The sequence below is a fragment of the Mesoplodon mirus genome (assembly GCF_964341445.2).
Source record: "Mesoplodon mirus genome assembly, chromosome: 3".
Taxonomy (NCBI): Eukaryota; Metazoa; Chordata; class Mammalia; order Artiodactyla; family Ziphiidae; genus Mesoplodon; species Mesoplodon mirus.
The window spans coordinates 170417098-170430301 of record NC_138978.1 but is presented as its reverse complement, the minus strand read 5'-3'; the positions used below and the strand labels follow the sequence as shown (position 1 = coordinate 170430301).

The 13204-nt window shown below is 35.2% G+C and overlaps 1 protein-coding gene across 12 annotated transcripts in view; it reads left to right on the top strand.

Annotated features, from left to right (window-relative positions):
- Positions 1–13204, top strand: part of PRRC2C (proline rich coiled-coil 2C) — a 96162-nt gene that overhangs the window by 66200 nt on the left and 16758 nt on the right. For 11 of the 12 annotated variants that reach the window (XM_082615445.1, XM_082615442.1, XM_082615449.1 and 8 more), the window contains exons 21-25: positions 4119–4307; positions 4447–4698; positions 5896–5988; positions 9096–9197; positions 12606–12807. In XM_082615445.1, the coding sequence (XP_082471571.1) occupies positions 4119–4307; positions 4447–4698; positions 5896–5988; positions 9096–9197; positions 12606–12807 (838 nt within the window). The remainder of the gene's footprint in view (positions 1–4118; positions 4308–4446; positions 4699–5895; positions 5989–9095; positions 9198–12605; positions 12808–13204) is intronic. The other variant, XM_082615450.1, reaches the window with a different exon arrangement.

Here is a 13204-nt window from a genome sequence, read left to right as displayed (position 1 = left end):
AGATAATAGGTGGAGGATCTGGTAGGGACGTCGGGCATGGTAGGAAGACAGTAGCATCTGACTTTTTTTTTTTTTTTTTTTTTTTTGCGGTATGCGGGCCTCTCACTGTTGTGGCCTCTCCCGTTGCGGAGCACAGGCTCCGGATGCGCAGGCCCAGCGGCCATGGCTCACGGGCCCAGCCGCTCCGCGGCACGTGGGACCCTCCCGGACCGGGGCACGAACCCGTATCCCCTGCATCGGCAGGCGGACTCTCAACCACTGCGCCACCAGGGAGGCCCGCATCTGACTTTTTAAGACTATTATTCTAAGTAGTCTGTTAAGAACAGTCTGTGGGAGCAAAGAATAGATGGTAAGATGCTGTTGCAGTAATCAAATGATGATAGCTTAAACCAGGAAAGTGACATTAAAAGTGATGAGAAATGGTTGGTTTCTGGGTATTTGAAGATAGAGCTCATACATTTACTGATGAATTAAATGTGGTATGTGAGAAAAGGGAGTCAGTTATCTCCAAAGCTTTTGACTTGAGCAACAAAAGGGATAGAGTTCCCCTCAGTTGAGATTGGGAAGCTGTAAAATGAATCATCATTGGGGAAGAAGATCAGGGAATTCAGTTTTGAACTTGTTAGATTTAAGATGTTTATTACACATCTAAGTGGAAATGTCAGGTAGGTAGTTGAATATAAGAATTTGTAGTTCAGAGAAGATAGTCTAGTTTGACTACATAAATTTGTAAGTCATTAGATGGTGTTTAAGTGATGAGGTTGGTTGAGGTCACGAAGGGAGAATGAGTTATAAAAGTAGTTAGAAAAAGAGAAGAGAAACAAAAACCAAGTCCTAACTCAGGGAGTTGCGGGAGATGGAGAAGCTAAGTGATGAGAAAAGTGCCCTGGAATCCAAGTGAAAGATGAGTTTAAAGAGGGTTAAATCGAGTGTGTCAAATGCTGCTGGAAGGTCAAGTAAGACAGACCCTGAGAATTGACAGTTGGCATTAACAATGTGGAGGTCACTGGTGACTTTGACAAAAACAATGTTGGTGGAGCACTTGGTGCAAAAACCTGGTTAGTGTGAATTTAAGAGAAAATGGGAGAAAAGATGAGTACAGTCGTCCCTCAGTATCGCAGCGGGATTGGTTCTAAGATCCCCTGCAGATACCAGAGTCCAATGATGCTCAAGTCTCTTGTATAAAATGGCACGGTATTTGCATATATTTATCTCTAGATTACTTGTATACCTAATACAATGCAAATACTATATAAATAGTTGCCGGTGTGCAGCAAATTCAAGTTTCACTTTTTGGAACTTTCTCCGGTGTTTTTTTGTGTTTTTTTAATCCAAGGGCGGTGGAGCCCACTGATGCTGAGGGAAGGCCGACTGTGTAGAGAACCTAGAGTAGTTTTGCCATAAAAGGGGAGCAGAGAAATGTCAAGGAAGATACAGTTAAGAGATTTTTTTTTCTTCTTTTTTCCTTTCAGGGAAGTCGTCCTGCTGTTCCCTACCCCCAGTTCAGCTTTCTGACTTAGGTCTGGAGTAGGCCTCATCATCTGTTTTGATTTTTTTAAGTTCTACAGAGAACTCTTTGTAAAAATAGAATTAAGAATCACTGGATTCTGTATCTGAGATGCCCAGTTTAATCATTTTTCCTCTGCCTATTTGTTTTGACATTATGATTAATTAGAGCATTTCTTGTACAGAAAGTTGATTTTTCATTACTAATGAGAAGGATGGAGTAGAAAGTTTCTTTTCTTTGTTTTGGATGAGTGTACTGGTTTAATAATTTTATTAAAATGTTTGGTCCAGGCTTTTAAGTTGCCATTAAAGTACAGGGACCATAATCTCTCAGCTGCAAGATTTTTGTTGTAGACATTCTACTACAAGTTGATAATACTAAAAGGATGCTTACATTCTTCTTCAGCCTCTTGGCGCACCAAGATATTTTGTTGGTATCTCATTTTTCTCATGCATATTTTTCTTCGTCCTCTTTATGTTCTTTATATTTTCTGGATAGAATGAATTTATCATCTCTCCTTGTCTTACGTATATTTTATAGACACTTTTTGTTTCAAAGAATATAATATTCTTCCTAAAATTGTCTAACGTTCTCTAAGTCCCATTAACTATTTTCCTATTCATTTAACTATTTATAAGTTCTGAATTGTTTTGTACATAAAATCAATAGCTTTCAGTTATTAAGTACTGCACCATTCTCTCTTCTAAGATTAATTGTACATTTATATTGAACTGACTAGAAAATTTCAACATTGACTAAAACAGAGATGTTTATTCTAAGTTGCATCAGTACTGTTTGTAGTTGAAAGTGAATGTTCAGATATTAAAAATAGATCTGAATGACATGCCTTATTCCTATTGTTGACATTGTTATACTGATAAATATAACAATAACCTTACACAGTAATTGACACACTTAATTCAGGGGTAGCAAAAATGATATGAAATAGTGACTTGATTATAAGACCAAGGCCTGAAGCTTAACTTTGTCCCTAGTTTTGTCTTTTTGTTTGTTCTTCCATGAAAAGGTTAAGTACAGTTTTTGTGGTTTCAGTTACCTGCAGTCAACCACAGCCTGAAAATATTAAATGGAAAATTCCAGGAAAAAACAGTTCATAAGTTTTAAGTTGTGCGCACCCTTCTGAATAATAGCGTCATGAAATCCAGTGTTCCCACCCACCCATTAGTCATTTAGTAGCCATCTTGGTTATCAAGTTGGTCGTTTTGCTGTGCTTGTGTTCACATAACCCTTACATAACTTAATAGTGGCCCCAAAGCGCAAAAATAGTGTGGCTGGCAATTTGGATGTTCTCTTACTGTGCCTAATTTGTAAATTAAACTTTATCATCAGTATGTATGTATAGGAAAAAAAACACAGTATGTGTACTGTTGAGTACTATCTGTGGTTTTGAATGTCCCCTGGGGGACATTGTTACAAACATCCTCAGGCTTACAAAACCGCATGTCATCTAACTTTCTGCTTGTCCATCTTCTGCCACTGTTCCTAATACCTGCTGTGTTACAGCCTCACTAATTTTTTTTTTTTTGTAATTCCTGACCTTTACACTAGATGTTTGCTCTGCCAGAAACACCTTCCACTAATCCTATAGTTTAGATTCAGTTTCAGTATGACCTCCTAGGGCCTTTTTCTAAGTGGTTTAACCATATTTTAATTTTTGCGTATCCCTTATCTAACTTTTTAGTTGTTTATTTTCTTCATCCATTATAATGCACGTTAGATTGGTAGTGTCTGCCTGGATCAGCGCCTAGCACAAAGAAGGTATTACATAAATTAGCAGTTTAATTGATGAATGAATTTCTGATGTGTGTGCATGCCATTACCAATCACAAAGTACTTTCATGTATATTGATCCATTTTATTTTCAAAGCAGAAGTGGGTGACACTGGAATTCCTATCTTTTTTCTACTCCTCCTTTAATTCATTCATTTATCTCTTGCTGGTGGTGCCTTTCTGTATTTGTTTTACATTTGTTTTAAATGATGTTTTACATTTGTTTTAACTTGAGGCTGTGATTTGCCCTTCAACCCAGGGCACTTAAAGCCAGGACTTTAAAACTTAAGTCTTGTCCTAGTTTTTATTTTATCAGTTGTTTTCTAATACAAATCAGTAGGGTTAAGGGAATGTTCCCCTAAAACATAAACCAAGGTCAGTTAATCTCAGTTGGATGTAGATTGCTTCAGACCTTCTATTGTACTTTTAAAATGTGTGCTATTACATAAATCATTCAGTCAAATTTGAACTCTGCTTTGAAGCAAGTTTTTTTTTAAGTTTTTATCATTATAGAACCAGAGGGGTTTTTTTTTAATATCTTTATTGGAGTATAATTGCTTTACAATGCTGTGTTAGTTTCTGCTGTATAACAAAGTGAATCAGCTATACATAAACATATATCCCCATACCTCCTCCCTCTTGCGTCTCCCTCCCACCCTCCCTATCCCACCCCTCTAGATGGTAACAAAGCACGGAGCTGATCTCCCTGTGCTATGTGGCTGCTTCCCACTACTAGCTAGCTATTTTACATTTGGTAGTGTATATATGTCCGTGCCACTCTCTCACATCTGAAGCAAGTTTTTAAATGTTCTCTTACTAGGGAACAAAGAATAGTCAAGAAAGTGGAGTTGAAATTGGAATTGACACAATTCAGTTTGGTGCTCCATCTTCAAACGGGGCTGAAAATGAAATTGTTCCTGTGCTTTCGGAAAAAACTACTGACAAAATATCTGAACCTAAAGAGCAACGGCAGAAGCAGCCACGGGCAGGCCCTATCAAAGCCCAGAAGGTAAATATAGTTCATGTTCCAGATGTAATTGTCTGAAAGCCACTAACACTTAAGGAGAATAAATAAGTTTCAAAATTGGATTCGTTTTCAATGAATGTCTTTGATCATGATGTGTTTTTGTCATAAACATTGAATTTAGCTTCCAGATTTGAGTCCAGTAGAAAACAAAGAACATAAACCTGGTCCTATTGGAAAGGAACGTTCATTAAAAAATAGAAAAGTAAAAGATGCCCAACAGGTGGAGCCAGAAGGACAAGAGAAATCAAGCCCTGCTACAGTCAGAAGTACAGATCCTGTGGCAACAAAGGAAACCAAAGCAGTTTCAGAAATGTCTACTGAAATAGGAACAATGATCTCAGTATCATCCCCAGAATATGGCACTAACGTGAAGGTAAGCAACGTGCAATGATTACCAGTTCAGTTGGTGCAAACCACGTCTAAAATGAATGGGGAAAACAGCAACAAAATACTTTTTTTTTTCTTGAGGCATATAATTCTATAGCTTATAAGGGTTATTATTTCTTACAGAGAAGATTTTATTTCATGGTGTGCGTATGTGATCTAAAGAAATTCCTTGCAGTAACTTATTTTTCTATGGCAACTTAATTCTGGACTATTGAGTAGTTCAAAGTGAAAAAATATTTACCCAAGATTAGAATGCTTTTCAGCGTGTTTATAGACTTCGAAAGAATTGCTCTATATTACTTTTTATTTTGTTAATGGAGTTACAGTGGACCCCTCCTTATCTTGCACACTAGTGAGATTCTGAAGTCAGGAAAGATAAACTAAAAGATAAACTTTTAGTAACTCCAGTATAGCCAGTTTTCTTTCAGGGTTGGAACAGATCATGTTTCATTGGTTGAGCACCAGAGGAATGGTTGACTTGCATTTAGGGACTACATTGAATGAAAGATGCATATCTTTAGAAATACTCATTAAGGCAAGATACACTGAGCGACTTTATGGGAACTGACAGTTGTGGGGGTAGCAGATTTATATCTGCCATTTGGTGTTCACTCCGGAACATGTATTCATGTAGAAGAAAGGTAGATGGAATCTTTCATATCACTTGAATATTTTTCTCTTTTTAATTGCCATACAACTCAATGCATGGAAGTGAAAAGCTTGTGTGATCTAACTCTGCCATGTTTAAAGAAGAGATTCATGATGATAAACAAGGAGTTTATCCTAAAACCTAATTAATTGTGACAACTAAGATCTTGACATTGATTTATCCATGTTTTATTTTGAAGAAAATAAAAAATCAGTAGTTGAAAGTAAGCTATAGATTGAGTATAAGAACCACACAGAGTTCTTTTAGAAATCCATAGAAATAAATATTTGACACTGTTGACAACCTCCTAGTACTATACAGTATATTTTTTAAATGTATAGGACCCCAGCAGTGGTTGGAATGTGGTAGGTCCTTGTTTGTTTTATCCCACTGTTGGTCTTTAAGATTTGAGTCTTAAGGTCTGCTCTCCTCTCCTGCTTTCTTCCAAAACAACTTTACAACTGTTAGGCTGTTATTAGAAAGTGACTCTTTAATTCAGTTTAAAACGTATTTTTTTCTATTACCACTCCACAGGAGTCTGTAACAGACTATACTACACCTTCTTCCTCTCTGCCTAACACTGTGGCTACTAATAATGCAAAGATGGAGGATTCTTTGGTTAATAATGTAAGTAATCAACCTGAGATGTGGCAAGTTTGAATAGGAACCTGGCTATTGTTATCTAATACACACTTTATAACCAGTATTTAACTCTTCTCAGGGAAAAAGTTGATAGTAAGTTTGTATTTAGGAGCACTGTAATGTAATTAGGGGAAATAGTCAAAGCTGAGGTGTTGTTTTTCCCCTGAAAGTCATCAGCTTTATGTTTAATATCCAGGCTTGTGATGCTGAGGCTTGGTTTCATTAGTACTAATCCTATTAACCTGGTTTGGTAAGAATTTTTGTTCTTAGCTTTCACATTCTACAGATTCACCATTTATTTGGTTGGTAATTTTGTTCTTAAATGACACCTTTTTATAATGCAGTGAAAGGTCATTCACTTAAAAAGACAATTAGATTATTACCAAAAATTTATGTGTTTCTTTTCGAATTTAAAAAATTATACTGGACCTTAACAACTTCATTCCTCTTGTGAAGATTGAGCTATAATGTATATCTTCATATAGCCTTAAATGCTCTATTAACACATTATGGACCAGGGGATTTTTGCAGAAACTAATGCCTGTGGCCATAATATGTCTCCATTCAAAAATGTGTTAAAAGATAACAGTAAGTTATGCAAATTTAGCTCTAGTATCCCAAAGCAACCATGTTATAATTCAAGACACGGTTAAAAATCAGTACAGTCCAGTATTTTGCCTAGTTCACTAACATGACAGGTGAAAAATTGTGAGCCAAAAAAAAGTTAGGTAACCTCCCATGGAAGAAGAAGAGCATTTTAGAAGTTACATGTATGGCTCTTGTTTTGGAGAGCAAGTATGGTGGAAATTAATCTGGTCTCTTTTTTAAATATAGTCTTCTATATTAAACAAAGGCTTCTTTTAAAAAAATAACCTTTACAGATATATTTAAAGATCTCTTAAAAAGCTTTAACTCTATTATTTTAGAATAAAAATCTCAATTATCTTTTATTACAATGTCTTTCCTATGTTTTCTGTTTTTCTCTCTAGCATCAGGTATATAGACTTTTAGGTGAGATGCATTAGGGATCATTTAATCCAACTTTTGTAGTCCAGCTGAAGGAGAAAGGAGAGAAAGGAGGAAGACACACATTTTCTTTTTGTGATAAGAGAACACTTTTGGAGCTGATTAACGTAATTTGTCCAACTTATGTTATGAAGCTTCACTTCATATGCCAAATCCTCTTCCCCTGACCTTTTGGAGAAAGTTTATTTAACTTCTTATAGGAAGTAATAGAAAACTTGGGAAGGACAGAAAGACTTTCTGTCAGTTTACTTCCTGGTGTCACTACATGGATTCTCAAATACTGAATTAGTAACATTTCAATAAGGTTTCATTATACTTGAATCATGCTGTCTTTTCTCACTTTAGAAAAATGTAGAGTATGTTACCTTTTCCAGAAAGTACATGATGCTTTCTGCCAAACTACTCTTTTCTAAAAATATAATTTATAAAATATGAATATGGAAGGGAAGATCATTATTCTCAGTACCCTTAAAACTCATTGAAGATATCCATATGAGCATTTTACTGGTTTCTGTCTAATCTGCAAGGCTAATTTACATAGTGACTTGTACACAGAGGACTACTGAAGGGAAGACGCCCAGTCTTGTGTTTAAGTAAATAGTCTATATTTGATTTTTAGCAGTGTATCCAGAGTATGTTTGCAAACAAGATCAGTTTGGGTCAGGGAGCATTATAAAAGGTCATCAGTTTGGAATGATTTCACAGTGTCGCTTATTTGTGCCGAGTTTGGTGATGATTGTGAGCTTAACGTAGTGTTAAAAACAAACGTCCTACATGGGAAAAAATTTTAGGACCTTTTGAAATGTCCCTTTCTAATTCATTAGTCTGGGGGCTCCATTTTATGCATAGAACTTTTGTCTTTTTAAAAATTAAACTGGGGAATTCCCTGGTGTCCAGTGGTTGGGACTCTGCACTTCCATTGCAGGGAGCACGGGTTTGATCCCTGGTCGGGGAACTAGGATCCCACAAGCCGTCTGGTGTGGCCAAAAAATAAAAAATTAAAATTAAACTGAAAAAAAAAGCCTTATTTACCTTACTGAGGCTTAATGCACCTTTTAAGGATCTTAGCTGATACTTATTGGTTGTAGTATTACAATTGTTTTGAATCTTGAATGTCTTGAAGATTTAAATGCAGGTGGTGTTTTTGATTATTATGGCACAGCTATTTTAAAGATTTATAAAATAATCTTCATTAGATTGTCCATAGTACTACAAAGTGATTATCTTAAACCCACCCCCAACAACTCAGTCATTGTGTTTAAACAACTGACTGAACCATCATGTAGTAGTACAAATCAATCATATAGTAGTACATAATAAAATCTCAAGATCCAGAGACTTAGAGGAAAAAAAAAGATACGAGTAGTGAATTTCTAGTATCTTCAAGTTTCTAACAGTAATCATGTCTTACTATAGCAAAGCTGTAATCATGTCTTACTATAGCAAAGCAATTTAGTTAGTGTAACGAGGTGGGGGTGATACTATATATTTTCCTCCCAACATTACTTTTGTTCTTGAATCTAGTTATAAGTTGACTAGGTTGCTGTAAAGAGAATAATTTCTTACACTTACCCTATCATGTTAAATGCTTCTCATAGAACCTGTGGGTCCTGTAAATGGTGGAAATTATATTACTTAGAGCTTTGCTATACAGCGTATGGTCCAGGGACCAATAGCATCAGCATCACCTGGGAGCTTGTTTGAAAGGCAGAATTTCAGGCCTTCCCCAGGCCAAGTGAATCAGAATCTGCATTTAACAACACCCCCAGGTGCTTTGCATATACATTAAAATATAGGAAGCATGACCTTTGAGTTTTTACCTTATGTTTGTGACAGATTCTTTTTCTGTCAATTTATGCATAAATAAGCAGATAGTATTTCTTCTCAGAAGTTTTATCTAAGATGTCCAGAATTATCAGTTACTATAAATGCAGTGTAACTAAGCGGTCAAATATTCCTCTTGGCTGTGATGAAAATAACCTTAGAATACATTAGCATTATCTTTAATGGGGCTTTTGTAGCAGACTTAGTTAGATTATAATAATATGTGTTGCCTACCTTTTCAGGTGCCCCTGCCCAGCACCCTCCCCCTCCCTAAGAGGGAGACTATACAACAGAGCTCCAGCCTAACTTCAGTTCCTCCCACTACTTTCAGCCTCACCTTCAAGGTATGTACTACATCCATCTCTAAAGGTCCTTGATTATTGCATGCAAGGGGACATAAGTTAACAGTACTTTTGGTATTTTTACTAGTTTTGTGTGAAAAGCAGCAACACTAAGCTGAAGAAATTATGTCAAATTATACCTTAAAATTGTATTAGTTTCTAATACCACATAGCAGTGACTTGATATCCTCATATTTAAAGTGAGGCGTATTATGCTTGTGAATTTTGTCTTAAAAGTACAGGAGAACATTTTATATTTCATGTTTGTACTGAGTTCCTCTTAGAGATCTTAATAATTACTGGATACATTAGTTGTGTAGAAAACAACTAACTTGGTGTTGCATGTTTTTTTATCCTAAGTACTGATAATGGTAAGAATGCTAATTTTCTGTCTTTCCTCTAAGTCATGTGTGAATTGAATGAATGTAATGTAGTAATTAAGAATATTTTATGAAGATATAATTGATTAATACAAGTGATTTTGATTTGATTTTTGTTGGATAATTTTTGAGTAGCAGTCCAAAAGAGATTTTACACAACACATGTTTTTTGATGTCAAGAAGTTTAGGCTTTTTTTTTTTAATCTATTATGCTTATAATTTTGAGCTATGTTACTAATACTTTTTTTACAATTGAGTTATTTGAGGGTATTTTAAATCAGTTGTTCACCTCAAGATTAGTCAGTGGTTAAAAAGTACAGATGTGGAATTAAGTGAGGATTTTTTTTTTTAACTGCATTTATTTATCTCTTTGGTGCTGTTTGTTTAGTTTCATAACCTGGGCAAGTATTTATCCTCTACTGTAGCAGGGCTTTCTAATGCTACACTGGTTGCCAGTGAATCTTTTTGATGATCTTCAGGAGAGGGAGTAACTAAATTTTTTTTAATAATGTGACCAGTGTTTATTTAGACTCTTTCTATTTGATTCTCCAGCCTCCTGACCACTTGTCCCCTTGCCCCCCCCAACTTTTTTTTAATACCTCCAACTTCTTTTTAAGAAGCTGCTTAAATAGAAGTTTGAGACTATAAAATTTTACAAGACAACCGCTTCTGCTTTGTGTCAACTCCATCTTTACCCAGTTCTTACTGTTTACTGCCAGTTCCTACTCAGCCTTTTTTGTTGTTTTTCCACCTGAATGACTGTCTTAACCTGTGTTTCATTCTATATCTTACATGTGGTTTTTACCGTTATTCCGCTTAAGGCAGTCTCATTTTGCATAAGCAAATACAATATCATCATTAATTATTCTTCAGGCCAGTTGTTGATTCTTCAGAAAGCCCTTCCACATTGCCTTTCACTTAATGTTTTTAACAACCCAAAAAGAAATAATACACATTTGAATTAAAGTAAATTTAAATTGTATTAGCTTAAGACATTTTCTGGTTTATTTTTACTTTTTTTAATTTAATTTTTATTTTATATTGGAGTATAGTTGATTTACAATGTTTTGTTAGTTTTGGGTGTAGAGCAAAGTGATTCAGTTATACCTATACATATATCCATTCTTTTTCAGATTCTTTTCCCATATAGGTTATTACAGAATGTTGAGTAGAGTTCCCTGTGCTATACAGTAGGTCCTTGTCAATTATCTATTTTTACTTTTTTTTGGACACCTTTCTTTATTTGAGTAATTTATAAAGTATGGAAATTTCTATTATATGGGTATTGTCAACAGTATACTTGCCAAAAGGAAAAATGAATATAGTTAAGTAATTATACTTTTTAGTTTCCTTGAATTTCCAAAATTAGAATCTAAATTTTCATGCTGCTTAAGAAATGAAACGAAACCACTGTATATGGCTTAAGTATTATGTAAGATTGATAACCTATAATTTATGTATTTCCCATACAACAAAACTGGTTGTAAAAGGCATTGTAGTCTATAACATTGCTCTAAGCTATAAAATCTCAGATAGTACAAGCAAATTGCATTTTGTCTAACTTGCTAAGTGGTGGTGTGGGGGTTTTTTGTTTTATTTCTTACCCTCTAAGACTTTTGTTTTAAAATAAAATACATTTGAAACCAGCAAGGTGATTGTGAGGAAAAGGAAAAAGAGTCAAGCAAACCTAAAAGTGTCCTGTGTTTCGAATTTGTAGTAATGATATTAGCCACCAAGGAAAGGTTATATTATATATAGTGTGTGTTTTAACAGGAAAGTAGGGAGATATGTGATATTTCTCAAATACTTAAAATCAGGTTGAAATTTTTAAAGTTGGTACTTCAGAGACCTACAAACTTCCCAACAGTAGTATTTTAAAATCTTATTTGTGAAAAGTACCCTGGTGTAAGTCATTGCAGCTGAATTTTATAGGTTATCTTAGATTTTTCCTCTCAGCTCAGTATTTTGACTAGTAGAACTAAAAACTTCAGAATCTCTCTATCTGTTCCTTTCCTGTTCAAGGAGCCTCAGGATAGTTGAGGATCTATATCTGTGCTCTCCAGTTCAGTATCCACAAGCCATATGTAGTTATTGAGCACTTGAATGTGGCTAATCCAAGTTGAGGTGTGTGCTGTAAGTTTAAAATTAAATAGATGCTGGCTCTGAAATGTTAATTTTTTTAATTAAAACATCTCAATTTTTGTATTGATTATAGGTTTTAATTATTATTGTAGATATATTGGGTTGAATAACATATGTTACCAAAATTAGTCTTACCTCTTTATTTTTAGTTTTTAAAGTGTGGCTACTAGAAAATTTAAAATTATATGTGGCTTGCATTTGTCTATCTGTTGAACAGCTCTAGATAGATTAAACTAAGCCTACAGGTAAAACCAGCAGCCACAAATACAAATCGTGGCAGTCAGAACCCAAAATGCTTGATGGGGTCTAGAGGTGAAACAAGAAGTGTTTCTACTGTACCCAAGCCTAAAACCTGTCTGGTTACACTGCCTTTTAAAACACTGTGAGCATAAAACAGCCAAACAAAAGGTACCTGTCACTTGCCATTTGAGAACTGTTAGTTTAAAAAGAAAGACTGGAGAGAATGGATATTTAATGGAGGGCCTTTAATGTCTTTCCTGCTAGAACCAGAGCCTTAAGTCAGTCCTAAAGGGACATGGTATTTCCATTTCCTTATTCACTGGTAGGAATAGGGACTCAGGTTTAGATGATACAAGAGCTGTGACTATATTTCACTGACCTGTTTGCCAAAGCCTTCAACAAGCTCTCTATAGAGACATAATTAAAGCCCACTGCCTCCAATTTGAATAAAGGAGTGGAGATAAAGGAGAAAGTGAAAGCTTTGAAAGCCTTATGGTCCTAATCTATATATGTGGTTTTTGAAAGGTTATAGTTGGAAAACATTTATGTATATATATTTGTTTATATATGTGTATTAGTTCTGTTAGCATAGTGATTTTCCTTTTTTTTTTTTTTTTTTTGGCTTTAAACAATGTTCATTTGGTTGCAGATGGAGTCTGCACGTAAGGCATGGGAAAATTCTCCAAATGTTAGGGAAAAGGGATCTCCAGTAACTTCCACAGCACCTCCAGTCGCGAGTGGAGTCAGCAGTAGTGCCAGTGGACCAAGCACTGCTAATTACAGTTCATTCTCAAGTGCATCGATGCCTCAGATTCCTGTTGCTTCAGTCACTCCCACAACTTCACTATCAGGTAGAAGTCTTGTACCTTTTCTTTAAATATCTTAAATTATTTAAAGTTTCTTATGATCTTTTCCTGTTTACTATCCCTCAAAGTATTATTTGTAAAAGACAGAAGATTGCACATGAGATAATTATCAGCTGGTTTATAAACTTCCCTCCCTCCCCTCTCTTGCCCTCTCCCAATTTTAATTTGGCAAATATTTAATGATGGCTTACTAAAATACTTCGCTTGACCCTCTCTTCTTCCCACCCCAACTCCCAATACAGATACGGATAAGGAATTGGTGGGAAATTTTCTGTCTTGTTCCTCTAAATTTTTCTATAAATTTCACCTTTTAATTTTTATTATTTAACTCATAGAGCTAATTAGACCAACTCGGAAATAACACAAAATCACAAAGCTTTTA